The following is a 27,534-nucleotide window of genomic DNA, read 5'->3' on the forward strand; positions in this document are numbered from 1 at the left end:
GAGACTGATAAGACCTCTGCAACCCCCAGCCCCACCTCGTCTTCCCAGTTCCCCCACCACAGAGCACTCCGTGAAGAAGGTGATGCATTAGCCCCTCTATCCCAGGCTGCCGCGTGTAGGAGGGAGCTCTGGCCAGGCAGGAGCCAGGGTATCCCCAGGGCTGGTCTTTACGGGAAGTGGCCCCGGGGTTCCTGCACACCTACCCCAGTCCATCACCACAGACCCCCAGGCAGGGCCAGCCTGATCCAACAGCAGCATATCCAGTGGCCTCTGCAGTGTGTTTTCAGAGAGGGTCAGTTCCATCCCCTTAGCTTATCACTTGAGGGAAATAAAGGCAGGAGATCTTTATTAAATGTGATCAGGAGATAGGTTACAGGTCCCAGAATTCCTGATACATCTCTTAACAATGACTTAGTGCCTAAAAGCACAAATTTCCCTCCCACGGCCTCGGGCAGTGCCATGGTCCGTGAGCTTCCTGCCTCAGGTCCACCCTGCCCAGAAGGCCCCAGGGCTCCTCCCAGCCCCCTTGGAGGCAGGCACCACGTTCTTGCTCCCCTATTCCGTGCCATGCACCCCAGCCCACAGGCACTGAGCCTGTAGGAACCGGCCACCAGAGCTGGCATCTCCAGAGGCGCCACCACCCTAGGGCGAGCACAGAGGGATACCCTAGTGCCCTGCCCCTCCCCACAGCATCAGGGAGGGTGCCTTCAGGGTTGCTAGGGGCAGGGCGTGTTGTCATGGATGAAGATGGAGCCTGGAGCTCAGAGTAAATTTCACTGAAAACAGGAAACCACGAAGCGATACGTTCACTAGTAAAGGGTCCAGAGAAGAAGAACTTGAGGCCATGCAGGAGGAAGCTGGGGAGGAAGTGTGGTGTCTTTCTGCTGCGGGGCCTCCACCCTCCTCCACACAGAGCAGCTGGCCCTAGGGTCTGGCAGCCAGTTTCTTAGAAGTTGTCTCTGCCTTGAGGTCAGAAGCTGAGGTTTGGGCCAGGCCAGCCTCCCCACTGGGCAGGAGCATTCTTTCTGCGATGGGGCGTGAGGAATCTGGTCCATGGGCTTGTCCTTCAACCCTAGGGGTAGCCTGGCCCTGCCTCTAGCAGGTATCACCCTACCCATCCCTGCTCCCTGGGCCCCCACAAGCTGTGAGAATAGCTCCCTCTTTCTGCGGCAGCTGGCACTAAGAGTCCACAGCAGCAGATGAAACCAAGGGGTAGATCCCCAGGGACAAAGCAGGAGCCAGGGTTTGGCATTCCGGCCACTGGAGGAGTCAGTGCAGAGTCTCGAGGCCCGCGCCCACCTTCTCCTCAAGGCCCCCGGGCACAGCTGGAGGCCCACGTTGACCTACGGTCTTGGGCCTGAGAAGGGAGCTTTAGGAGGCAACCAAGGGGCTCCCTGGCTTCAACTGCAGGCCCGGGGCTCACTGCTGCTGGAGAGCCTTGAGCTGTTCCCTTCGCCCACCCCAACTCCCATCCCCAACCAGGCCAGGCGGGCTTCTCCCTGCCTGCTGGGCCTTACCCTGGCCTGAAGCCCTGGCTCTCAGCACCCAGGCCTGGCTCAGCAGAGCCAGCGTTGGCTGCTGGCAGATGAATGCCCAGTTGAAATGACGCCCTCCACAGTGCAGTGCCCGGGGCTCCTGTCCAGCTCAAACTTTCTCCTCCCCTTCTCAGGCCCCACCACCCGTTTTCACCCCACAGTGTACAGAGACCCCTCCCCACGCCTCTCCATGCTCTAAAACTCTTTAATCGAAATTCCACAAAGGATTCGCCTCATATACGTGTGTAAAAACAAACTTGGGTCAGGCCCTGAAGCGGGAGATGGAGCAGAGGGTCCAGAGCAGAGCGGGCATAAGACTTTCTAGGGACACGCCCGCTCCTGCCACCCAACAGGATCACACTGCAGTGAAGGCTCAGCACAGATTGACTGGAACAGAGGACCAAAGACTGGGCGGTGGGGGAAGAGGGCTCCCTGGGCCTCAGGCACCTCGGAAGCAGGGTAGGGATTTCAACCCAGCTCTTACGATCCACCCACAGGTTTTGCACTGTTGCCCAAATAGTTTTGAATAGCACCCCAAGAGTGTCACAGGTTGAGCAGTACATTATGTGGTCACCATCTCTCTCGACCGCAGGGGGCAGGCGGCGGAGCCCTCTCCTCTCACCTTCCCAGCAGGCCCCTGGCTCTCCCCTCCACTCCTATCTGTGGTGGGTGGTGCAACCTCTGGCCTGGTTCCCATTGCCCAAGATGCCAGCTGGCTCACAGTGGCCACCGTGCCGCAGCATATACTTCCTGTTTCGGGGCTTCTGGCCAATGAATCCTGGGGACCAGAGTGCAGGCAGTGGGAGCCCCAGATTTGTGTAACCTGCTGACGGCTCCTCAGAGTTGGCTGCTAGAAGGCAGCTGGGGAAGGCTCCCACGGCCCAGGGTCGCGCAGGCCCAGCCCCAGAGCCCATGATTACAAGGAGGTTTGACAGACCAGCAGTCTCAGGCGAGATGGGGGAGCTGGGTCTCTCCACATCTTGTCCTATCTTGTCCCTCATGCCTGGAGGGTGGCACTGGGGAGTCTGCCCAGTGCCCATCTCTGCTGTCAGGTCCCAAGGCTTATGTCCCAGGAGAGAGGCTGCCACACAGCTGGCAGTTCTGGGACTTCTAAGATGGAGGTCATTTGGCATCAGTAGCTGGTGAATTTCAGGTCTCTGGGGTGGGATCCCAGCACCCCACCATCCTTGAGAACAGGGGCTGAGCGATCCAACATCATCTCCCTTCTGCCACGCAGCATCCAGAGAGGCTGAGGGTCTGGCCATCAGGGGTATTTCGGAGAGTCTGAGCTTAGAGCAGGAGGAAAGAAACCAGGGCCAAGGCCGAGGGACCACTTAGAGGGCCAGCCCTAGCTCAAATGCACCTGCCCCAGGCCCAGCCACAACTGCCCACGGCCCCCAGCTGGTCTAGATGGCCTCAGAGTTTGGAGAGTCAGGGACAGGGTCTGCAAAGGAAAGGAGAAGCAGAGTGAAGTGGGGGTTCCTCTGTCCTTCATCCCCCCAACCCCACACCCTGAGGCTGTGAGGATTCCCCAGGGAGGGCGGGGAGTGAGGCTGATGGCCTGCACGCCATGGAGAGGTCATGACCTTGCGGGCCATAGAGCCGTGAAGGAAGAGAAGCACTTACCTAGGGAGGGGAAGAAGACATCCCCGGGGCCTGGTGGAGACAGAGGAGTGTTGGGCTCAGAGAGCAGATGCCGCCCAGACTCAGAAGGCTGCCTCCGGGCCACGTACGTCAGGGGTTGCCTGGGCTTGGTCTCTGGCATCCCATGGGAAGGTGGAGAGGTCTCAAAGCCAGGGTTTTCGATTCCTTGAGTGTTGTTGCTGGAGAATCAGAATTGAAGGTCATCCGTGCTGCCTGGAGCTAGGCCTCTGCCCTCCCGCCTGCCTGCCTTCTCTGCTCCCTTCCCCTCACCTGCCTTCCCACCTCAGGCCTCAGCAGCCTCTCCTAGCAGGAAGGGAGGATCCAGGGCCAGAGAGAAAAGGCCATGGGCTGCCCTCGCCACCTGCCCTGAGCTGAGGGCATCTGACCCCAGCTCCACCCTGTGGTCTGACCATCTGCCCCAGGCCCAGGAAGGAAGCCCAGGGTCAGAGGCGCCTCAGGAATCTGGGGACAAGTCTCTCTTCGGTCAGTAGAGTTAATGGCATTAGCACTGAATGTCCCCACAGCTTGTCTTGAGCTGAAGGGAGGCATTCTTCCTGCTTGGGAGTGGGACAACCTCTGAGGACCCCTCCAACTCTGAGATTCTAGCAGGACTTCCTGTGACCCGTCTTGGATATCATCCCTTTCAAACATCAGGGAGGAGCTCTGAATTTAGTGTCGCATGTACTGGGGCCAAATTTCTAAATGTGGCTCATTCCCAAGCACGCCCTCCGTGCCAGGCTGCATGCCAGCTTCCTGCCCAGAGTGCACCAACACACATTCCCTGTCTACTCTATCCCCAACCTGCCGCCTCCATCTGAGCCCGGTCAGCCTCTGCCCTTGTAGCCTGACAGCCTTCTCCTTGGGGTGCCCTGCAGGGAAGGGCCACAACTCCAGATGTGCTGGCCTCCTTTGCATGTTTCAGTGTCTGCCTGGGCTCAGCTGCTTCCTCCCCTCCCCCACCCTGGCCTGGCTGACCACTGAGGCCCGAAGGTGGGTGCGTAGTTCATCCAAGCATCCTGGAGCTCAGACTGCTGGGTGAGGGGTGGCAGGGAAAACAGCCAATCAGCACAGATGTGTAGGCCTCGGTGGCAGATGGCAAATGCTCTTCTAACCAGCTGTGCCAGGCAGCTAAACAGGGGCCCTACTGCCCAGAAATATCTCCTTCCTGACAGCTGGCCCAGAGCACAGAGAGGACCAGGGAGGCCACACCTGTGTTCTCAGCCCTGTCATGGTATAAGCAATGACCAGAGAGGAGAGGGGAAGAGATCCTGGTGAAGGTGGCAGAATCAGTCTGTCCTGGCTAAAAGATCCCCCTCCCCCTTAACTGCTGCAGAAGGAGTTTGGGTGTAGATGCTGCCCTTCAGAGATGACAGCCCAGGGAAGAGAGACAGACTGCCAAACTCTGAATCGGGGTGGCACAGCTGCTAGAAGTGTTCTCAGGAAGGTCTCCATTGGCCTTACCTGTCCATCCGCACCAGCTCCTGGGCACCTAGGGACAAACAGACAGAGAAGCTAGTCACAAAGGGAAAGCTTCTCTAGACAGCATCCCTGCCCTCACTGGCAGATGCCCCCTTGGGGAACGGGAGCAATCCTGGACAGGGCCGTGCTCAGCCCTGGATCCCACTTCTGTTCACTCAGGAAGCCCGTATGGCAGGCAGTGCTCTGCGTGTCTACCCAGCAGGTGAGGCCTCAGTGAGCGGCCCCTTTTGACCAGTGATAAATGAAATTTGGGCTGCATTTTACAAGTGTCTGGGACAACATTTGTTGCCAAGAAACGAAAGGCAGCCAGTGATTTCTCCCATGTCTTAACTTGGTGATGTTAGACATTCATGAGCAACCCAAGGCCTGGCTCCTGAACTTGCCATTTCCTGTTTGAACATTTTGTCACGTTCTGGTCGTCAGCCATGATTTACTGGGCAGGAATGTCGGAAGGTCAGTTCCTAATTAGAGTTCCTGGTCCTCTCTGTCCCGTCCTCTGCATTGCCTAATAGGGTGGCTTTCAAGGCGACATCTCTTAGAGGAAACTTAGGGGGCCTGAGACCCTATCACTTCTCAGCCATGCTACTACTTTGTACTCCGCAGCCAAGCTGCTGCCACCCTGCCCCACTGTGCGGGTTCCCCACCCCCCAAACTGGCCACCAGCCAGATGCAGTGACCCCAACTTCCCTCTTTCTTGCAGCTCCTCACGTACTCCCACAGATCTTTCCCGTCTTTTACGGGCTTTGCTGCTGATTACGATGGGGAAACAAGCGGTAGGGGAGGGGCACAACAGAACACCCACGGGAAGTTGCACACAAGTTCCTGAAATGTCTGAGGTATCAGAATCATGGCTCCTTGTTTACCGAGTAACTGCGTGGGGCTTCGTGCGGGCTTCTGCGTTCCCTCAGCTCATCCTCTCCTCTGCCCTGGGCACACCGAGGCTCTGATACCAGAGAGGTTGCAACACCCATTGGCCTCCATAGCACACTGCCTTCCTCAGTGCTCCCAACCCTTTCTCTTTCTTTTTTCCTGAGTTTGGCTCATTCCCAAGCATACTTTCTGTTCCAGGCTCTGTGCCAGGCTCCGTGCCATCATCCTGCCCAAAGTGCACCACACACGCTCCCGTCCACTCTGTCTCCGACCTGCCTCCCCGCTGCCCCGCTCTGGGCCACTCGGCCTCTGCCCTGTGGCCACACTCCTGGCATGTCCCAGGTGACTTCTGTTGCCATAATTCCAACAGCTGCTTCTCTAGAGTCTAGATCAAGAAGAATGACCTGAATCTCCACTCCCTCTCCATTTCGCACCTGGTTTCTCTAGCATCGTCCCCTCTGGCATCTCTTGTGTCTGTCTCTAAGCCTTCGACCATGCAAGTCATTTTTTTTTTCTTTGTGGAGAGGACAGAGGACTGGCCTCAAAAATACACTCAACCACTGCACCACCAGGGAAGCCCTCAGAAATACTTTTATTAGGAGATAAATGATTGATACCTTCCTGTTACTGCATATATTAAATCTGGGGAATGGTGCTATGAAGTGGCTGCCCATCACAGAAATGGGGCTCGTTTAGAGTTTCAGAAGACGTGCTCAACAGCCCTAGTCGGCCCACCGCACCCCCTTGAGCCTTCTTTCAGTGCAATTCTTCAGCACCCAGCTCATCTGTCCCTTCCTCTGCGAAGCCCTCAGTCTGCAAGTGTCCTAGTGCGTGGAATAGGAGATACTGGGGGCTGACCCCGGCTCCCCGTGTCCTCAGGACACCCCACAGTGTTCTGGCCTGGGGATGTCCCCTCTCTGGTTTTCCTTCCTCCAGCCCGGGACAGGGGCAGAGCCTTGGCCAACCCCCCGGGGCCCTGTAAGGAAGGCTGTGAGGCGCCAGAACAGGGTCAGCAGTGCACCTCCTCCACCCAACGCCGTGGAATTTGTTTCCCAGTTCCCGTTCCCTGATGGAGACAGCCCTGTGGTCTGGAGTAAGGGGGACAGAAAGCACCTCTTTTGCTGGGAGCCAAGGCTAGCTGAGCGTGGCCCCCTCCTCGTCCCCTTCCCACCTCCGTGGAAGTGCTCCACAGACAAGCAGGAGCTGAGGGCAGCTCTGCAATGATTTCTCTCCCTGGTTGATCCCCGGGGTTCCTCTTTCTACTCCAACCCCTTTACCCTCCCCCACCCCAGCCCCAACCCCAGGGTATCTGTGTAGATAGACTGTGGTGGATTTCGTGAGAGGAACAAGGGCGTCCTGAGAGGAAGGGAGAGGTGGCCACAGCCTCTGAGTGACCCAGTGACAGAGGGACAGAGGGGTGTCAAGTCGTTACAGTCCAGCCGAAGGCAATCAGGTGTAAGCCTAAGCCTTCCTGCAGAGGACAAGAGGGGAAGAGGTGGGGGAGGCGAAGCGAGAGCCCACACCCTCCTGCTCTTGGAAGACTGAGACAGGACGAGGCTCAGGGGTGGAGTCAGAGGAAGGGCAAGGGGCACTGTCACCCAAAGAGACGGGTGAAAAGGTATTTGTGGTCACAACTTGAAACCTGGCTCCACCACGTACTCTCTGTGTGGTTCCTTAAGGGAGTTACTGAACAGCTCTGTGTCTCAGTTTGCTCAGCTGTAAAATGGGGCCAATGGTAGGCGCAAACTCTTAGAGGGGTTATGAGGAATGTGTGAGAGAACGCGTATAGCAAGCTTGGCGTGGTACCTGGCACAGCAATCCTACTGGTTAGGGGCTGTCTGCTATGACGCGCATGCTGATGGGTGCTTTTATTATGGTGGGGCTATGTTCCTTGAAAAGCGTGAGGTGAAAAGCTCTGAGTCTGAGTCTTAGCTCTTCTGCTTACTAAGTTATATAACATTGGGTTAGTTATTTAACCCTGCTGATCTTAGCTTTCTCACCTGTAAAACGAAAGAGCTGAATCAAGTTATCTCTGAGATCCCTCGCAGTTCTGATAATCCAAAGGTCATTTTGTCCCAACAATTTCTACCAAGACAAGCCTACCCATACATTAAAGCAGGGCCCCAAACGGTCTCCAGGTGGTAGCACTTTCAGAAGCCAATTTCAGCTACTCCGTATGATTATTCATTCATTCAACCGTTATTCATTGAGCGCCAAGGGGCTAGTGGATCCCCTCCTCTCTCCACCATTGAGCCCAACTCCTTGCAAGACCTGTAGCAGCTCCTGTCTCTTGAAGAGCAGAATTGTGCCTGCCTTTAGCCTTTGCTAATCCCCGTGGCTGAGGCTGGGGGCTGGGGCAGGTCACTCACACACCCACCTAGCCCAGGCGGGCAGGGATACTCACGGCGGTTGGAGGCCACCTGCCTTTGCTTGTAGACCAGGAGCAGGATGAGGGGGAGGCAGAGGATGCCCACGATGCAGGCGCTCGTAGCCAGGGCAGCAGCCGTGATGCCTGAAAGGACAGAGGCGGCCAAGGTGAGGCCCCGTTCCCACTGCGCTTCCTGAGGGGAAACTGAGGCCCAGAGAGGGAAGGCCTGGCAACAGGGGGACCCACCTTTACCCACGCCCCACAGCCAGACCCTCACTGACTTGCAGAGGCACGGAAGGTCTGGGGACCCCAGGGGGGGCCACAGCACCAGGAATCAGGCCAGGCGCTTACAGCTGAGGCAGCTCAAGCGGGGAAAGAGAAGGGTCCTCATCCCAGCCCACGGGGAACAGCTCGATCACGGGTGACAAGCTGTTCCCTGAAAAGGGAGAGCAGGCCCTTCACAGACCTCACGCCACAGAGTTCAAGGTCAGAAGGAGCCAGAGACATGAAAAACTTTTGGAAATAGATAGTGGTGATAATTGCACAACACTGAGAGCATAATTAATGTCACTGAATCAAACACTTAAAAGTGGTTAAAAGTGGTTAAAATAGGGCTTTCCTGGTGGCTCAGTGGTTGAGAGTCCGCCTGCCGATGCAGGGGACACAGGTTCGTGCCCCGAATGTTTTATCTCAATGAAAAATAAATGAATAAAAAGCCCTATTTATCCCCGGAGAGACTCCTTGGCTCCAGGACGGGCCCTCTAAACTGATCTCACATGTACAATTCACGGGGAAAAATCTTGGGGCAGGAACTAGGGAAATGTGAATCCTCGTCCAACATTTAAATTTTTTTAAACTTTTGAAATTACACACAAAAAAATTTACAAGTTAAAAAAAATTCAAAAGTTTCTTCCTCCCCCTCTACCCAGGTCCCCTCCAAAGACATAATCACTGTCAGTTTTTTGTGTATAGTCTAGATACATTCCCCGCATGTAGAGCATACACGGGATCACAGGGCAATTGCTTTTCCCACTTAGCACAGCTTAGACACCCCTCTGTATTGGCACAGAGATCTACCTCATTCTGCCTAGGGCTTTATCACGCGCCTCACCCAAAATTTATTGAAACAGTCCCCTACTGGTGTGTATGTAGGTTTCTTCCATTTTCAACATAACTAATGAAGTAGGAATGAACTTCTTGTGTAGGCATCTTTGCTCACTTGGGCAAGTACATCCGTACGTAAAACCCTAGTAGTGAAAGTGCTGAGCCAAAGAGTAAGTGTATTTTCTTTTAGGCTATTGCTAAATTGTCCTCTAAAACAAACTTGTACTGCTTCACGATCCCATCAACAGCATGGGAGGTTTGATTTATTTCAGTCCATCTGCTGACTCCAGGAGTTTGGCTGGGAACAGACGTGCCCTCAGAACCACAACCAGTGTAAATGCATTTCCTTCCCAATTTTAGCCCTTCCCTCTGACAGAAAAACCACGGGCTGGGATACCTTGTCACAGCGTCAGCTTGGCTTCAGGGAGCTTTGGGGAGGTGAACGGGCTCGATGTTGCCTTTGCACTACTTATTTGGGAATAAAGGCTGTTTTTATCTCATTGTATTGCTGAACAGCCTGACGGTGTAAACAAGCTTTCAGGGAGTTTGTTCAGACCTCAGAAGAGAACAAGCTGTTTTCAGGCGCTTTAGAAGTACCCGCTGGTACAAGAACAGTTGCTGTGCTGTTACAAAGCAAGTTCGACTCCACATTAAAGCAGGTTCCCCACAGATCTTAGCGAGGCTGCACTTTGAGAGTATTGAAAGTTAAATGTTCTATAATTCAGACATTTGAGTATCTCTAAACCCCATCGCAGGACCTTATTGTGGGCACTGAGAAACCGGCTGCACAGCGCTCTTTTCTGGTCGTCAAAGCAGGTCTCCTCCAGACTGGTACTAGGCAGCATTTGGTGTAGTCAGTCAGTGATCACTGAGTCCAGCTCCCTGTTGGCTGTGGGTGGCTTGGCCCAGCCTCTACCTGACTCCTGTCCCCAAGCAAAGACTCCCTCTCTTCGGCCCCTCTAGGGGATCAGGGCTTGGTTTCCTTACAGCCTGGCCTGGGAGTTGAGGCTAGGGCCAGGGGGCAGGGTTTGGGGAGAGTTCTGTGGGCTAGTTGCCCTCCAACACCATGGGCTCCTCTGCAGAGCACAGCCTCTCCACAGCTCCCCAGCCCTCCCGCTACGTGTGGTCAGTACCTGGGGGTGAGGTTGGGGGCTCCTGCTCTGTAGCCATCCAGAGCCAGACTCATGCTTAGAAGGTGATCAGGCGCCGGCAGAGGCACCTGCCTAGCGAGCAGCAAGCAGTGTGCCAGGCCCTTACACAGCGGGGTGGGATGGGAGGGGCCCAGCCTGCTCAGCGAGTCTTTGCCCAGGGCCTGCCAGTAGTACCCCGAGGGTGTTTATGGAGGAGGGGGGAGTTCAGTAGAGCTGCCCGGTTCCAGGGACAGGGCTGGATGAAAGCAAACCATACCTCCTGCTGTGCTGTGGGGGGTGGGGAGGTTGTTTCTCGGGGAGATGGGCTGCCCAGCCCCCTTCCCCAGGTTCAGTGAAAAACCACAGCCCCCCAGCAACTCAGGGCTCCTGGGCTCCTTGGGTACCACCTTCCTCAGCCCCACTCCTCTCATCACCTCCCCTGCCACCTGAAGCTGCTGTGAGCATTCAGAGGATTTCATAGACCAGCTAGCCTCCTCCTCCCCAGAGATAACGCTAGGAGACTGGGGCTACAGTCAGAGAAGGGAAACTCAAAGAGCTTCTTGGCTGGAAGCATCATTAACTGATCAGGTACCAAGGCTGGCTGGGGGGCACCTGTCTTACAGCAGGGACTGGGATCTTTCCAAAGGCACGTGGCAGTGGAGGGCAGTACCCAGCAGTCAGCCCTGCGGCCTACTAAGCACATGGGTCACCAGGCAAATGTTTCAAACTGTTAGAAAACAGGATATGTGTCCACTGTCGGCTGCCATCTACTTGCCATCCCGCCTTGGCACAGGGGAATGGATGAGATGACTTGGGAAGCCAGGCCTAGAATTCCACATTAGAAGTAATAGTAGCCAACACATACACAGCACTTACTCCGTGCCAGGCATGGACCTCATTTTAGCCTCATAACAACCTGGAAAGTCTGATTGTAACTGTCATCTCCATTTTACAGATAAGAAAACTAAGGCACAGGGAGGTTAAGCAACTTGGCTGATTTCAGGATCTGTGCTCTTACCCACTTTACCACACGACCTTTCACTAGAATGGACTCAGGTTGCAACTATGGCCGACACAGTACTTAATTTTTATTTAATTAGTTGCCAACATTTTAAAATTCAGGGAGTTCATATAAAATCTGGACTTCTGACTTTGCTTGAAAATTCAGCGGCACCGGCAACCCTGGGCCCCCTTCCTGGCATGTGGCGGTTGGAACTGCAAGTACAGACTGGCAGCTGGGTGCTCACCACAGTCTCTACCCCTCCCTACTGTCCTACCCACCAGCTCCCGGGCCCTGCGGGCATTTAGTTTTTGAGCCCTGACTCAGCACCTTAGATAACACAGGGGGCCTCCCTGTTACTTGGAGAGGGACACACTTGCTCACGTTGCTCAGTGGACACACAATACCCGGAGAACCGAAGTGCTGTCCGAAGCCCACACACCCCACCCAAAAGCATAGCCGGGTTTCTCTTCATCTGAGACCACTTCCGCCTTAGTGCCAAAACTCCACCACAGCTGTAGCCTGCAGACCTCCAGAACCAAGGGCCTGGAAGGGCATCGAAAGGGGACTCCAGAGATCACTGACGCTATCCCCCTGCCCTTGATGCCGAGACAGAAGCAAACATGTCCCTTTGGCCTCTAGCCAATTCCCTGTAGACAGTAGTTCAGGGAAGCAGGGGGCAGAGTAAGGCTGCACATCCCGCAAACTGGAGAGGAGGAAAATGTCAAAACCCGAGAGCAGAGGTGCCCAGCACAGGAAGCCTGACCCTTAACAGTCCAGTTCAAGGTTCTGCCTCACTCTCGGGCGCTCCTCAGCCAGACTCCTGGGATTTCCCAGGTGACTCCTGTTCCCTTAATTCCAGCAGCTGCCTCTCTAGAGTCTAGATCAAGAAAAACGACCCAGATCGGCACTCCCTCTCCATGTCACGCCTGGTTTCTCTAGCACCATCCCCTCTGGCATCTCTTGTCTCTGTCTCCAAGACTCAACTCATACAGCTAATTTTCAGGAAACGAGTGTTGACAGAGGGGAAGGCGCCAGTGCTCAGGCAGGGTTTGCACACTGAGAATCAGGCACTCTGGCTTCTCCTCTTGGCTCTGGGAGACTGGGAACAAGTCCCTTCACCCGTGTGAACCCTGGTTCCTCCATCTGTGAAATGGTGGCTGTGGCAGAGGTGTTTCTGCGGGAGCAGAAGTGGGACTAGGGGGTTGCTCAGAGTGGAAGGGGCGATGGGGAAGTACACACTCAGGGACCCCACCACGTGAGGCTCACCCTGTCCTGTGCACAGCACGCGTGTGCACACACAGTCACGAGGCTGCTGCGTGGGAAGGGAGGGGCTGCTCGGGGTGGGGGGCCCCCTTTCCACCCTCCCCAGGGAGCTGCCAGTGGAGGAAGTGAGGAAGGGCAGTGGCTTGGCGCCGAGGCCACACACGAGCTCTGCGGTGTGCAGGAAGAGGGGCTTGGTCTTGGTTCCATGTGGGTCTAACTCAGACCCGACTGTGCGTTCTAATTTTGTTCCTGGCTGGTCCATTTGTTGCTTCAAAAAAAATGAGTAGTTCGAATAGAAAGTCACCACAGCCTTTGAGTCGGGGCTTGGCCGAGGCCGTAGCTGAGCTGTTCCCATTCCTGGCTTCGGTTTTGGTGTATGTCCTCCTGGAGGGCAGGGAGGAGGCCTGCGCTTTTGTGTCTCCAGGGCCTAGGCTGGGGCTGGTCCACACTGGATGCCTGACAAATACTAACAGAGAGAAGGCTGAGGAAGCCAAGACCCCTCCTCTCAGAAGAGGGGGGTGTCCCCGAGATGTCCCCCCTTTGCCTGCTGTCTCCAAGCTGCTGGGCATTCTCGCCTGGCCTCCTAGTGCCCGGGCACGTCTTTTTTTTTTTTTTTTTTTTTTTAATTTATTTATTTTTGGCTGCATTGGGTCTTCGTTGCTGCGTGCGGGCTTTCTCTAGTTGTGGTGAGCGGGGGCTACTCTTCATTGCGGTGCGTGGGCTTATTGCGGTGGCTTCTCTTGTTGGAGAGCGTGGGCCCTAGGTATGCAGGCTTCAGCGGTCGTGGCTCACGGGCTCAGTAGTCGTGGCTCGCGGGCTCTAGAGCTCAGGCTCAGTAGTTGTGGCACACGGGCTTAGTTGCTCCGTGGCAAGTGGGATCTTCCCGGACCAGGGCTCAAACCCGTGTCCCCTGCATTGGCAGGCGGATTCTCAACCACTGCGCCACCAGGGAAGCCCCGGGCACCTCTTGAAGCAGTGCCCCCATCCCCTGTAGGGCACCTCTGGGCAAATACCAGGGGGCTGACTGATACCCACCACACTGTGTGTCCAGTCTCCTACCCCGACGTGGGAAAAAGGTGATGTGAGCACAGTCCCAGCTGCACTTCCCTTGTCATCTGTGTGAATTGAGGCAGTTACGTCACCTCTCTGGGCCTCCATTTCCATGTAGGTAAAGTGAAGTTGGTGACACCTATTTCACAGGGTTCCTATAAGAAGCCACTGAGATACCAGTACTTGGAAGGACTTAGCACAGTCCTGGCACATAGTAGGAGCTCAGTACTTAGAAGGACTTAGCACAGTCCTGGCACATAGTAGGAGCTCTAGAAAAGGTAGTTCTGTTCCCCTTCCTGAGCCTCTCCTTCCTCCCTCCCCACAGAGAACAAGGAGATTTTAAATAGTCGAGTCCAAGCCAGGAGGACCCCCACCACAGCGCTCCAACCTTTGCCTGTGGCAGAGGGCTAGCGTGCAGGAGCCGTGCCCACTGAAAACAAGCTCGGCAGCCTGTGGCACCCAGTACCTGTCGCGAGGGCACTTGGCCAAAGGTCACTGCCAGGGCACAGCCCCACTCAGAGAGTCGGGAGCTGGGACTCCAGGAGCCACCTTCCTCAGGCTTTGGGCCTTGGAAGGGACATGGGCTTCTGGGGGCTGCAGCCCAGTGGCTCAGGTGAAGGAGGAAACAAAGGGAGAGGCAGCAGCAAAGGAGGAGGAATGGGGGTTCCGTGGGCTTGGGGTGATGAGGTCAGAGTTCAGAATGAGGTCTGGGTCCAGGATGAGGACAGAGGAGAACAGAGAACCCAGAAGAGCCAAGAAGGTGGTTCCTTACTTTCACTCTCCTTGGAGGAGGGCGGGTACACAGTGCACTTGGATGCTTCTTCGCCTGTGGGAGCAGAGAGAAGGGTCATCAGGTGGGTGTCAGACCCAGGAGACCAGGAAGACTTCTCCAGGCTGGCACGCCCCCCCTCCTGTCACAGGTACTCAGGCTGGTGTCCCCTTGGCAACATCGGCCCAGCTGCGCGCACACACGCACGCACACCCACACCCACACGCACACGCACACACGCATGCACACCCACACACACGCACACGCACACACACACGCACGCACACACACACATGCACACACGGAGGCGTATTTTCACTGCACAGCCAGGCGTGCCCTGCCCATTGTCATGACACATGACACCCTCAGGGGCATGTCGATACCTGCCCATACCCACACCTCTATCTACTCTACCACCCCTTGCCTTCTCACCTAGACACACACACACACGTACACACGTACACTCTCCTGACACCCCAGGTGTGAGCCATGGAACTGTGGTGAGCAGTCACACTCCCAGCCCAAGTTCATACACCCCCTCCCGTTAAAAAGTCCCAGTGTCATAAACAGAGCCACGTATGCCCTTCCGTCCATCACAGCCAGCTACCCAGAGAGACACGCACACAGCTCCACACACCGTGCCACCCCTGTAGTGCCAGCACCACCCACACAGAATCACACAGCCTCCAGCACAGTGTCGCACCATCAGATGCACAGCACCGCCCCACCGCCACGCTGTCCTCCTCTCCGCTCCCCCTCCCAGACAAGCACAGGCACCATCCCCAGCGTGACGCCCCCACCCCAGCTGTCCCACAGAGGCAGCCCTCACCTCTCTGCACCTGCAGCTCCATGGCTCCGTAGAGCCGCTGCTCCGAGTGGTGGTGCCTGATCTCCACCACCAGGCAGCAGTAGAGGCCCCCGTCCAGCAGGGTCAGGTTGCGCAGGGTGATGGTGAAGTTGCCGTGGTGGTCAGAGGCTGACTCCAGCCCGTGGCGCTGGACCAGATCCTGGCTGGAGTTGGCCTGGTGGCCGCCGTGGTGCAGGTGAAGGTCCTGGAACGTGAGGTTGCGGATGGGCCGGCGCTCCGAGCAGGCCTGCACCTCACCTCGTGAGCTGCGGTACCAGGTCTTGTAGAAGGTCACGTCGTGCCCTTTAGCCAGGGGGCCCAAGAGTCTGCAGGTAAGAGTGACGTTCTGTCCCTCGGGACACACGTACAGGGAATACGGCGTGGCGACCTTGAATGCTACCACCAGACCTGCTCAGAGAGACGAGAGCCTGTCACCCGCCTGAGCCGGCGCCACTCCCAATGCCCCCAGAGTAGGGAAGAACCTTGGTCTGGGGCTTCAAAGATGCGGGTTCCCCAGCCACAAGCTCCAGGCAAGTCAGCTGACCTCCCCAAGCCTCAGCTTCTTCTTTAGTTCACGAACCTGGCTCCGCCCCAGGCTGTGTGGCAGGAGCCACAGGAGCTTCTCCAGGTGTAGCTGGATGAGGCATAGGAGAGACTCCAGGCAGGCAGCGGACTGGACCGGGCCAGCGCGTGTCCCTCTCCCAGGGGGCACATGTGCTCCAGCCCCGGCTCCCATCCCCCTACTGCAGGCACCACGGCTCTGCCCACACCTGGCCCCTGGCACTTCCAGCTTCCATGCCCAGTGCCGTCGGGTGGGAAGCAGGGTGAGGAGAGGAAGGCTGTTGGGGAAAAGCAGCGCTTGGCCCTTGACTGCCCCTCTGGGGGCTAGCGGCTCCCGGGGCTGGCCTTGCCTTCGCGTTTCCTCATCCGTGAGCCCTAACAGAGCATCTACCTGCGTGAGGCCTGTGCCAGGTGCTACATCTCACCTGGAGGGGCTTATGGCCTAGCTGGGTAGACAAGTCCTGCCTCTTGACAAAATAACCCCATAGGCTAAAGGGCAAACCCGTACCAGCCTTCAGGGCACTTGGAGAAAAGAGGACACGACCTTCCTGGGGATGGTCAGGAGACTTCTTAAAGGAAGGAGGGTCTTTGGGGTAGACGGACAGAGAGGATTCCAGCAAGTGGAAGGTGGTAGGGAAGCAGGAAAACCCAAGGTGTCTAAGGGTCAAGGACAGGCAACGCAGAAAAGGTCGTCTCATCCAGGCACCCGCCTGCCACCCAGTCTTCTTAGAAGTATTTTCTAGTTCATTTTGTTTTCAATAAGCAAATGAAGCCGTGCCCTGGTCCTCTTTATCCTACCCCAGCCTCCCAGCATTTAACCAGGTTCACCCCCAAAGCACTGGCCCTTCAAAACAGAAAATTCTGTCTAGCTATGAGCCTCAGTTCCCTCATGTGTGCAGTGAGGAAAATATTAGCTACAAGAGGCTTGTGAGAGGACAGGATGAAGAAAAGAGGAGAACGCGAGATGTGAGCTCTCATGCCCCCTGCAGACATAGGAGGGATAGCTATAGTTATTAGACATTAGTGATATTTTGATTTTAATTGGCTACAATCAGGGGCTGTTGCGGGCAGACAGGGAAGGAGGACCCTGTAAATGTGTACAGTATCAAAACGGATATGTCCTTTCTATGGCCGTTGCCTGAACCCAAGATAGCAACACGACTTCTTCCTCCAGATGCCCCTTCCCTATTTTACAGCCCATCCCCCTCTCCCCTCACCTGGCAGAGCTGAAAGCCTGGCCCAGTCAGGAGAAAGGCAGCCTGGTGTAGCTTTGGAATTAGCCCGCCCTGCATTGGAGTCCAACAGCTGAGAGTTACATAGACCCTGAGCCTCAGACTCCTCACTGTAAAACATAGAAGTGAAACAGCTACCTGCCAGAGTTGAGGCAGAATTACAGATAATTTACATGAAATGCTCTGAAGGCTGGTGCTTGATACCTGGGAAAGATAGGTCTCTAACTCATTTCTGCAATTCAAGAGACGTTAGGACATTAAGAGTGAAAACCGTTCTGCACAACAGAATGGAGAAGCCAGATTGAGATTCTCTCCCACTAAGGTGTGAATGACTGGTAACAGCTGTGGTCCAACCTTGGCCTGCCTGCATACTTAAAGCACAGTGTGAGGAGGCAGCAAAGCCACGGCCCCAAAGAATATGTCTGCGAGGGTGGAGTTTTAAGCCCCAGAAGGTAAAAAGGACAGACACACACCAGAGCCTCCCACTTAACAGCACCCACATGTGAGAGGGAGCCATGTCTGGGAGCCCCAGATTTTTGGAAAGTCATTGCCAAGGTAAGCAGGGATTTCAGGACTTCTTTAGCGAGATGCTGATCTCCCTTTCCAGCAGAAATACAGAAGCCCAGAAAGGGACAGTGGTTTGCCTGACGTTCCAGAGGGTACAAACTCAGAACCTAGAGCATGGGGGCTTCAGGTAAAGCAGGATCTAGTTAGAACTAGAAGAAGGAATAGCATGGACATGTCTAACAACCCAGTAAGGCAGGTGTTCTTTTCCTTCCTGTTTCACCGATAAGGAAGCAGAGGCACAGAGATGTTAAGTAACTCACTGAAGTTCACGTAGCAAATGAGTACTAGAGTCAAAATTAAACTCAAGCACTTAGACTCTGTACTGAAAGAAAAAACTAGAAACTGGCAGCCCACCGGCCATACTCAGCCTTCAAACATATGTTATTTGACCCTCAACGTATTTTACTCTTTTTTTTTTTGAGATCGCCAAAATGTAAAGACCGGGAATTTGATATGAAAATTCCGACTTGTAGCTTCTCTTTTAGAGTCCGTAAATGAACACTAAAGCAGCTCTCCTATGAGGCAGCCGTCCGCTGGATCTGAGCAGCAGCCTCCTTTTTAGATGGGACACTGGTGTTCTAGCTGCTGCGGTCCTTCCTCCTTACTCCCTAACTTCCCACCTGGCCTGCCTCATTCCCTCACCATAAATGTCCTGTGGGCATCTGAGTTTCTGATCCATGAGTGTGGCTCCTTGGTGTAACCAGGGAGGGATTCTACTCCCCAAGCCCACTGTTCTACAGTTGAAACCCTCAGGCTCAGAGAGGAAATGATCCACCCAAGGTCCCCGGTGGAAGCCTGACAGCCAAATTTTGGTTGTGCCAGTAAATGGAAGTGGGGAGTAGCTACAGAAAGGATCCTCTAAGGGAGAATAAAAACCCACCCAGAGGGTGGACCCTGGATTATTTCTGCCCTCTACTCCCCCTTTCCCCAGCAGGCCACAGGACAGCTCCCAGCAGCATCTCTCCCAGCTGGTAACTGGTTTCCCCTTTTCCCAACATTATCTTCAGCCCCAGAACTATCGCCAAGGGTGAGAGCCAAATCCACATCCAGCAGCATTTGCAGGAGCACACACACCTTGGGGGCCACGGGGAAGCTGGCTCAGTAGAGGCCAGGGCCGCAGGTCTGGGGTGGGCAGAGGCAGACGCAAGAAGTGGAGCACAGAGCTGAGCAGGGCGGGGAATGTTGAGTGGACAGAGGTGTGGACGGGTTGGGGCCAAGATGTGGCAAGACTGAGGCTAGCTTGTGGGCGAGGTAGGTGTGGGCAGGACGGGAGCAAGCAGCAGGGCCTCCAGTGGGGCACCAGCCCGGGGCCTCCAGCAGGACGTCAGGCCCAGAGCCCCCTGAGTCCAAGCAGTGGTGTTAATGACTGCAGAATTGCCCAGGAAGCGGTGGAGAGGGGATTTTCAGCCCGAGGAGCGATTTCGTTGAAGACCCACAGTGGGGACACACAGAACTGGGGTTCAGAGACAGAGCTGGGGAGGGGGCATTGCTCAATCCCTTACACCCCACACGCCCCAGAAGGACCTCTTCCCCTTTTAGAAAAAGGAGAAGCTACCCTGGGCTTTAGGTTTGGGCGTGGGTGAGAGTATTCAGTTTGAGCAAAAGGGCCAGACAGGAGTGGGCCGGGCATCTACAGGTTTTGTCCTGGGGGGAGAGAAAACATCTTGTTTGTGGTGTCTGAGACTGCAGCCAGGACAAGGCGCACGGGCAGCCTGTCCTTAGGAGGACTCTCAAGGGCACGGCGTTAGGGAAGACAGCGCACGTGCCCCATGCCTTCCATGACTGCGCATGCGCACGTGTTATCAGGGGCTATAAATAGCCCAGCTGGAATTATAATTATTGGGCGGGAGGATGTTGCTTATTGTCAGGGGCAGATCCTTCTGGACACCTGGGGCATTGTCGGAGACTGGGGAGGAAGGCCCCTGGCTCCAGGGTGGCCGAGAGCATGTGGGACAGGAAAAGGCCCTCAGCCCTGGGCTGAGCCTGTGCCCATGTGGGAACCATCCATCATTGTGCTGTTCTTGGGGCCCTGCATCCCACCCACCCAGCCCCCACCTGCTGCTGGGTAAGATGGCAGAAACACCTGGAGGAAGAACGCTGTGATCCTGGGAAATGTGAGGTCTCCGGACTAAAACTCTGGCCTGGGCAGGCAGACCCCTGGGCCCCGATCCCCACTTAGCCCTGCCCTTACTGTGTGCCTTTGGGCAGATCCCATCCTTCTCTGGGCCTCCCTTTCTTCCTCCCATCTGGAGAGACTCCCCACATTCCTAGGCCCCTTCCAGCTCTGAAACCCTGTGGCAGGTGAGAAAGGCTGTCTTAGGGCAGAGGAAGGAGGCAAGAATGGGCTACAAAGGTGATCACGGGCATTTATGAGCCCCTCTTACATGTTAGGACTTGCTGAGCACTTTATACTCGTTTAAGTCTCATGACGCCCCTGATGTAGGTCTCATTATCCCCAGTTTAAAGATGAGGAAATCAAATCAGAAGTCAAGCGATTTGCCCAAGGCCACACAGCCCTACGTGGCTGAACTGAGACCCCCACCTTGGACAAGCCAGCACTACAGGCGCAAGAGCCCTCCACCCCTCCAGCGGGCGGGGCTGACACCTCATCCTCCAGCTACTTAGAGAGTAAACTGACCTCCAGTTGACGTCTGTGCTCTCCACGCAGCCAAGGCTGCTCTGCCTCAGACCCAAACCGAAAACATCATTCTTTCATTCCGCAAATATTTACTAAGGTCCCAGCATGAGCCAGGCCCAAGGCAGAGAGGCTGTGGGGGTGCAGAGTTCCCTAAGGGACTTCCGCTCAGAATTTAGCCCTGCTTCTGCCACTTTCCAGCAGTGGGACCCTCAGCCGCAGAGGGGCTCAGCCTCTTGTGAAAGTTCCCGTGTAGGGAAAAGAGTTCTTGTTCAGCTTCATCTCGGGATGCTAGTTTTTTGTGACCTCTTTCCGCCCATAAGCTCTCACCTCGTGAAACCCTGTGGGTGTGCATGGGATGGGTGTGTGTGGGTGTAGACAGGCCTGTGTATTTACCCTGACCTGGCATGAGCTTACTCCACAGTCGCCAAGGCAACGCCCCAGCCTTTGGAGGTGGGTCCCTGGCTTGATTAGTCAGGTCTAGGAGGCCCCACCCAAAGAGCTGGACTCTGTCCAGCTGCTAGGGGCTGTAAGCAAACAGTTACTGATGGCCTGCTATTGCTGGCCCTGTGCTAGATGCAGAAGGCCAGGTCCTCGCCCTCGGAGGGGGCCCCAGACTGACATGGACCTCGTCTCCATCTCCCTGCCAGACCCTGTCCTCCAGGACAGTCCATGGAGGGTATAAGGAAAGGCTAGGTTCTGTCTTTATCAAGATGGAGAGCACAGAGGGCAAGAGGCAAGGACCAAGCAGGACTGGTCCTGATTCCAGTGCTAAGCTCCAGGAAGTACCTCCAGGACAAAGGGCTGAGGGCCCAGAGCCGGCAGGTCCGTCCATGGGGCTCCATGGCCAGTGAGGACAAAGGGCATCTCAGATGTGTTTATTGATACCTGCTCCTGCAGGAAGTGTCCATTCACATTGGACCAGGGAGTCTGGGAAGGGGAAGCCAGGCTCTATCGGAGGAAGCGGCACTTCCAGCACATTGGGAAAGCATCGGTGCATCTGGGGCTGGAGGCTGTTGGCCGGCACACCTCCCCAGGGAGGGCCTGGGCGGTTGGCCAGAGCCGCACCAGTGGATGCGTCTCTGGATGACTCGTTCCTCAGCTCTCCCAGGCCCTCCCTGAGGACGCTGTATGTAGCCCAGACTACCAGCTCCAGCCAGCTACCCTCAAGATCCTATGCTGCGAAGACTTCCTAAGGTTCAGATTCAAATCTCTTCGTGCCCTACCCTCAGTGCAGGAGGCTCGGTGGTAATGGTATAGTAGCAGGCTCTTAACTCTGTGCCAGGCATCATTCTAATCACTTTTATATGGAGTCGCTTACTGAATCCTCCCTCCCTGTACGGTAGGTACTGTTATCGGCTCCACTTTACAGATGAGGAAACTGAAGCACAGACAGGTTACGTAACTTGTACAGAGTCTCATGAATAGCAAGCGGGGGTGCCAGCATCTGAACCCAGCTCGTCTCGCTCCAGAGGTCTGGGGTGTAGAAGTGGCCAGGGATTGACCAGAGGCCCCACCTCCTTCCTGCAGATGGACAGGCTGCCCTGGCCAGCGAGGCTGCAGGCTCCCTCTCCCACTCTCTCCGTAGTTGTTGGGACAGCCCGTTGGCCCCAGCATGAGGAGAGGACCCAGCTAGAGCCACTGTATTTATTTGGGGAAGGCAACGGGGGCTGGGAGAACTGGGGCCTGGAAGAAGCCCAGAAAGGCCTTCTGACCCTGTCCCGGCCTCTTAGGATGAGCACCGTCATCTCTCCCTTCTTCCAGGAGAGCTGAACTGTCCCCTGCCCCCAGCCGCCACTCCTCACAGTGGTGAGCTTTCTTTTTCAATGGAGAGGAGCTGACGGCATCTACAGCATAGGTAGTTTTACTTTCAGTTTTATGGCATTAAATAACACTGAATCACATAGACAGAAGGTTATTCCCTTTTCGATTCTCTTTCAGTCCTGATTACATCAAAGAGAAAGTCCCAGTTTGATGCCAGTGTGTCTTCAAAACATCTCTATTATGTGCTAAGCTCTTCTTTTTTTTTTTCTTTTTCCTGCAAGGTACAGCAGGCTTGGAGCCTTCCCCAGGCTATAGTTTCCAACTAGAATTTACCTTATTTGGTTTTCCTATTATGTACTTTTATGATTTTGTTCTATTTATGGCAAGTGACACTGGCTTTCCATTTATGGCAGTGATACAAAGTTTCCTTTTAAAATCTATTTACTTAAGTCAAAGAATAAGTAGATTTAAAGAGGGTACATATGATGATGGGCAGACACTGGAGAAATCCCCAAAGTGGTGAACAAATGGACTGAAGGTCAGGAAACACCATCATGGGATTACCCTTCCGAAGTGAGTGGTCAGCATTGCCGAGACCCTGTTACCCAGCCTTCCCAGGGCTCAGGTAAAGGCGGCGTGTGTGTTTGTGGTCCCACAGTAAGTGAACAGCAGAGACAGGGCTTGACCCCCGGTCCCCGTGGGAAGTAAGATCCTATGTAGAAAGGTTGAGGGACTAGGCTGGCTCGGTCAGGAGCAGAGCAACTTCATTACTGAGTTACTGATGGACACAATGGTGGCCGTTGTCTTTCTCTCTGGGGATGGATGGTCAGCCAAAGTAAACAGGCTGAATGTTAAGCTCAGTTGCAAGAAAGACCCCAATAAGACAAGGAAACCCTGAGTCCGGCTTGCCTTGAAGTGGCAAAGTCCCCATCTCTGGAGAACTTTAAGAGGAGAATGTACAGGCACCTCCATGGGCATTACAGACTGTAAGTGTGTAGAGGTGCTACAGAGGGCTGGGCCCAGCTCTTCAGACCTCCAGGATTCTAGAGAGTCCCGTCCCAGTGAAATGGGTCAATGCCTTCCCATGCTCTGGGCGCTCTACCGGACCCTGCAGGAAGCAAGGAGCTAAGATGGTAAACCAATGGCGTGTGGCCTCCAAAAGCCAAGAGACAGAATAATACTACACAGCCAGAGCTCACCAGGCGCCAGGCGCTATGTTATGCCGGGCGCTATGTTATGCCAGGCGCTATGTTATGCCAGGCGCTATGTTATGCCGGGCTCTGTGTTACGTGTGCACCGAATATTCACAGCAGCCCTCTGAGGGAGGTGCTGTCATCATCCCTATGGGAAAGATGATAGAACTTGCTCACGGGTGCCGAGTAACTTGTGCAAAGTGACAGAGCAGTAGAGGACCATCTTGGGATTTGAACGGAGCTCTGATTGACTCCCCAAGCCAGACTGTCAAGTGACAGGGTTGAACGGGAAGCCCTGGCATGCAGGGCACACAACTCCAGGTCCCTTCCATTCTCACACAGGATGCCTTGGTCATGCCCGCGCTGCTGCTAAGGGGATCCAAGGGTCCATCAGAAGCTTCACAGCAGCTCCCTGGTGAGGCCAGACTGCTCCTGGATGAACGGTTGGCTTAAAACCTGGCACCTCAAACTCAGTCTTTGGGGGCTTGGTCAGTGCTGGTGAGGGGTCACTGCCAGTATACCCGATGGGCACCAAGGACCCCTTTCTTCCTCTCTTCTTTCCCTCTGTCTGCTTGGGCCTAAGACCCATATGTGTGTGCACATAGGGAGGTGGCCTTCCAGCGGTGTACCTCCCACCTGGGCCACCCTCTCCTACGGAGGTCAGGCCCCAGCAGGGAACCTTTGCCCTACTTGGGGGAAAGAGAGAGCAAGCAGCCCAGCTCAGCAAGGGGCTCCCCAGTATTGCTGCGTACCCCTGGCATTGGGTAGGGGCCCCCTTATGCCCATGGGCTGGCCTCAAGCCTGCTTCTCTCCACCTCAGGGCCTCTGGGCAGCAGACTGTGGATTTCCTAAGAGCCGATCACTGCTACATCAGAGGCTTGCACCATTGGGTTACTCAACAAGGCCCTGCAACCCTGCTTACCATACAGGGGAAGATGGGCTCTCACCTCCCCAGCCCCAGTGCACCTCCATGGGCTAGTCCCAGAGTTTGGGACTCGGGTCAGCCTGTGAGGACATGGCAGGGACAATAACTTCCACAGGTCCTGGGAAGGCCGATAGGGGAAGAAGAGGCTCTGCCACCCTTGGGGTCTGCTGGGTCCTGGCTCCCTAGGTGCCTCCCTCCACCCATTTCAACCTGGGTCAGGCCCAGGAAAGGGGTATCTGCAACTTTTCCTAGGCTCCTGTGCGCCATTATCACCACCACCATTCTCCATGGTGCTGGCCCAGCCCCAAGAGCTAGAGAACAAACAGGTCTGCACTAGCCACCTCCATCTCACCTTCCCAAAGCATCAAGGCTTTGACAGTGAGCAATCCTGCCCAGGGCCACCCTGCACCTCAGCAGGCCGGTGAGCAGGTCTTTCCAACTCAGACACCCTCCGGACCATGCCTGCAAGCAGGCCTCCCCATCTCTTACCCCCCTTCTTGCACACTGTACTGGGTAGAAGCATGAATATTCATTAGCACGCCCATATTTCAGTTAGGAATACTGAGTCCCAGAGTAGTTCAAAACTAAGAGAATTCTCCTGACTCCTTTCAGTGGAAAGCTGCTTCAAACCCTAATTATCTCCTTGAGCTGGGCCCAGGGAGAGATGGAGTACCAAGCTGTTTAAGTAGCCAAGACTTCTGGGGGTGAAGCCTCCTGGCTGAAGAGACAATATGGAGTGAGGGGCTCTGAGCCTATCTGCTCCTGGCTCTGTGCAAGCTGGCTCTCTATGCCCTAGTTCTCTGGAACTCAGTTTCCCAAACGGGCTGCTGAACAGAGAGCAGCTCAGCCAGAGGAGGACAGGGTAGGGGTAAGAAAACTGAAGGGGCTCTTGGGGTCACTTGGGAAGGAGGGGGCAGGGTAGGCGGTCTGTAGTGGGTGGGATGCTGGCCGGTCCTGCCTGCCACCATCCACTGCTCCTTTGGGAAGCCCTGTCTGCCATGAGCCATGGCCTCGGTGCCGAGACTGCTCCCCCACCCGCTTTGGCTCTTCCTGGGGAGTATCCAGTTCAGGGCTTAGGCATCTCTGTCTGTCGGGTGTGGGCTCCCTCCTCCTTATAGGAGGCCCAGGCCAGCCTCCCAGTGCTGAGATACCATGCTGCCTGCAGGCTCCCCAGTTTCTGAGGCGTTTTCCAGGTTCTCTCAGAACCCTCCTCTTGCTCTTACCCTGTCTTCCCCTTCCTCCTCTTCTGACTCACCCACTGGGTCCCTTGCCAAGCTCCCCACCTCCCTCCTGCCTCCCTCTGACTCCCTGCATGACTCACACTTTCCCTGAGCCTTCCCAGGGAAAAAGTTTAAAGTTTAGTTCCATAGGCTGCCTGCCGGCCCCCTCTTCCCTCAAGATCCAGCTGCTTCAGTCCTGGACAGGCAAGGAGCAGGGGCCAGGCTGTGGGTCCCGGGAACTTTGCCCCCCACTCAAGGAGCCCCTGTGTCCTAACCAGGATACCACCTAGAGTCGTGACAGTCTGGACTTTGGAAGGGGAAAGTGACACCTCCCTGTGTATGGCTTCTGTGTTTGAGCTGAGGAAACTGAGGCCCAAAAGATGCTATAAGTTATCCAAGGACCTAGAAGGGGCTCACAGCCAAGCTGGGCAATGTCCCACATTCTCCCCAGTGCAGGCCCTACAGCAGTCCCCGGGCTGCAGATTTGCTACGATGCTGGGAATCAGCTGACCACTCAACTCTCAGCCATCAGACCCTCAGGATAAGGACCAGAGGGCGCCCATGTCCAGCTGTGGACCAGTGCCTGCACTGACCAGTGCCCACCAAGAGTGTCACCAGGGTACAGGACACTGGCTGAGAGTATACAACTTCGGCGCCTCGTGAGACCCTGGGGTCCTGGGGTGGTGCTGGGAGATGCCACAGGTGTCAAAAGCCAGTGGCATCCACTAGAACACATTGGGCTGTCTCCACCGTGTTTATCTCCCGTGCTGCAGAAGGTACTCGTGCCTGGGCTCTCTGGGTCGGGAAGGGCTGGACAGGCAGCTGCTTGGACAGCTGTCGGCATACACGCGTGCCCACCACCCAGCCGGGGCACTTGGCAGAGAGCCGCCGCCCCTGCCAAGGCGTCCTAGCGGCCTCCCTGCCGCGGGCTGGGGTCACGGCAGGCTGAAGGGGGCTCCCAGGGCGCCCCCATCTGACCTGGGACACCCCCCCACACCCTGCCCCGCTGTGCTCTCCCGTTGCTCCTCCCTAGCACCCAGGCTCCGCCGACCTTACCTCGGGAGGCAGCCAGGAAGAAGGCGAGGAGCACAGGCCCCCAGCGCCAGCTGCCAGCCTCCGGGACTGGGGGGTCGCCCATGTCGCCGTCGGGCAGAGCTGCGTCTGGCGCAGCCGGGCCGGAGCGGAGCCCGGGGGCGCGCAGGGGGCACTCCTGGTTCGCAGGGAGCGGACGGGACGCGGCCGGCGGGGAAACCTCCGCGCGAGTGAGCGCAGAGCAAGTGAGCGCGGCCGGCAGCCCGAGAGCCGCCCGCTCCCGGGGGCCCACAGCGCCCCCGGGCGGCCAAGGCTGGAGCGCTGCCTCTCCAAGGGCCCCCGCGGGAGGGGCTTCCCGCTGACTCGCAGCCGGCTGGCCTTGTAAGTGGGGGAGCCAGTCAGTATGCCAAGAGTCAGCGCCACTTGATCGCCCGTTGAAGCCTTTTCTTCTCTCCCCCATTACTCTTTGTAGAGGGTTAGTACTGTTGTAAAGCCTGAGAAGTACATCTGCGTCTAACTTGGCGCGATACATCATCATCATCACAGATTGTATCAGCCCTCACCCACCAGCAGAGGCTTGTACCTGACGTCCTCCAGCCCAGCCCAGGTCCTGGCACTCCCAGTAGTGGAATGAATGAATGAATGAATGAATAGATGGACGGATGGATGAAATGTAACTTTTGTAAAGAGCTAGGTGAGTGAGTTGGGGCAGGCTTGACTGTAGATTCCAGCGCCTGCAACACCCTTGTGCAGATGTACACACATGTATGGCAGGTGCAGGAGTACCCAGCAGGCTTGGCGGACATACACACGTGTGTGTGTGTGTAACATCAGGTAGTGTGTCCCACAGGAAATCATCAGTACTCCTCTCACCCAGGCCCCAGCCTCTCTTACTCCCTGCACCCTAGATGTCTGCAGGATGCTCTCACACACACACACCCCCTCTAGTCCTCTGCTCTTGCACCCCACCCAGCACTGGCACTGCTGGCAATATCTCTCTCCTCTTTCAAGTCCTGGTCTCAGAGAGAAGGAGCTCTGTGGGGCAGCACTATTAGAGCCCCCCACTCTCAGCCCCTGCAGCCTGGACGATGGTTAAACCCACTTCCAGGAGTCTGGGAAAGTAGGAAACGTCAGTACCACCACCCCGATTGGTGAGGCTGGAATCCAGCCCTCTCCTGTAGGGTGGCACTCGTGTGCTCTTGCTGGCAGAAGGGGCTCAGGAGGATGCAATGCTGGGCTCCTCGCCAGTGGTACGTGCTCAGAGCTGTATCTTTTAATACCGTATGCTAACACATATATATGGAATTTAAGGGAAAAACATGTCATGAAGAACCTAGGGGTAA

The 27,534-nt window shown here is 55.8% G+C and overlaps 2 protein-coding genes across 7 annotated transcripts in view; one reads left to right on the forward strand and one right to left on the reverse strand.

Annotated features, from left to right (window-relative positions):
* CDH23 (cadherin related 23) overlaps nt 1–27,534 on the forward strand; it is a 430,962-nt gene that overhangs the window by 367,342 nt on the left and 36,086 nt on the right. The window contains exon 1 of one of the 6 annotated variants that reach the window (XM_024739757.1): nt 25,707–25,935. The exons of the other annotated variants lie outside the window; for them this stretch is intronic. The gene's annotated coding sequence lies outside the window, so the exon portion shown is untranslated. Of the gene's footprint in view, nt 1–25,706; nt 25,936–27,534 lie in introns of those variants that run through there. 6 annotated transcript variants of the gene reach the window in all.
* On the reverse strand, nt 330–26,435 carry VSIR (V-set immunoregulatory receptor). The gene is made up of 7 exons (XM_024739763.1): nt 26,216–26,435; nt 15,045–15,470; nt 14,219–14,272; nt 7,933–8,040; nt 4,641–4,668; nt 3,162–3,358; nt 330–2,979 (listed from the first exon to the last, which is right to left on the reverse strand). Exons 1-7 carry the CDS (start codon nt 26,295–26,297, stop codon nt 2,942–2,944), a joined length of 933 nt encoding a protein of 310 aa, XP_024595531.1. The 5' UTR covers nt 26,298–26,435; the 3' UTR covers nt 330–2,941.

This window comes from Neophocaena asiaeorientalis, unplaced genomic scaffold (assembly GCF_003031525.2).
Source record: "Neophocaena asiaeorientalis asiaeorientalis breed wild unplaced genomic scaffold, Neophocaena_asiaeorientalis_V1.1 scaffold501, whole genome shotgun sequence".
Taxonomy (NCBI): Eukaryota; Metazoa; Chordata; class Mammalia; order Artiodactyla; family Phocoenidae; genus Neophocaena; species Neophocaena asiaeorientalis.

What these genes read in the sequence shown, in the direction of transcription:
- VSIR (XM_024739763.1), bottom strand. Translation starts at nt 26,297, where the DNA reads ATGGGCGACCCCCCAGTCCCGGAGGCTGGCAGCTGGCGCTGGGGGCCT. An exon ending in CTTCCTGGCTGCCTCCCGAG is followed by an intron (nt 15,471 to 26,215) that starts GTAAGGTCGGCG and finishes CTCTCTGAGCAG; the next exon opens with GTCTGGTGGTAGCATTCAAG. An exon ending in GGAGCTGCAGGTGCAGAGAG is followed by an intron (nt 14,273 to 15,044) that starts GTGAGGGCTGCC and finishes CTGCTCCCACAG; the next exon opens with GCGAAGAAGCATCCAAGTGC.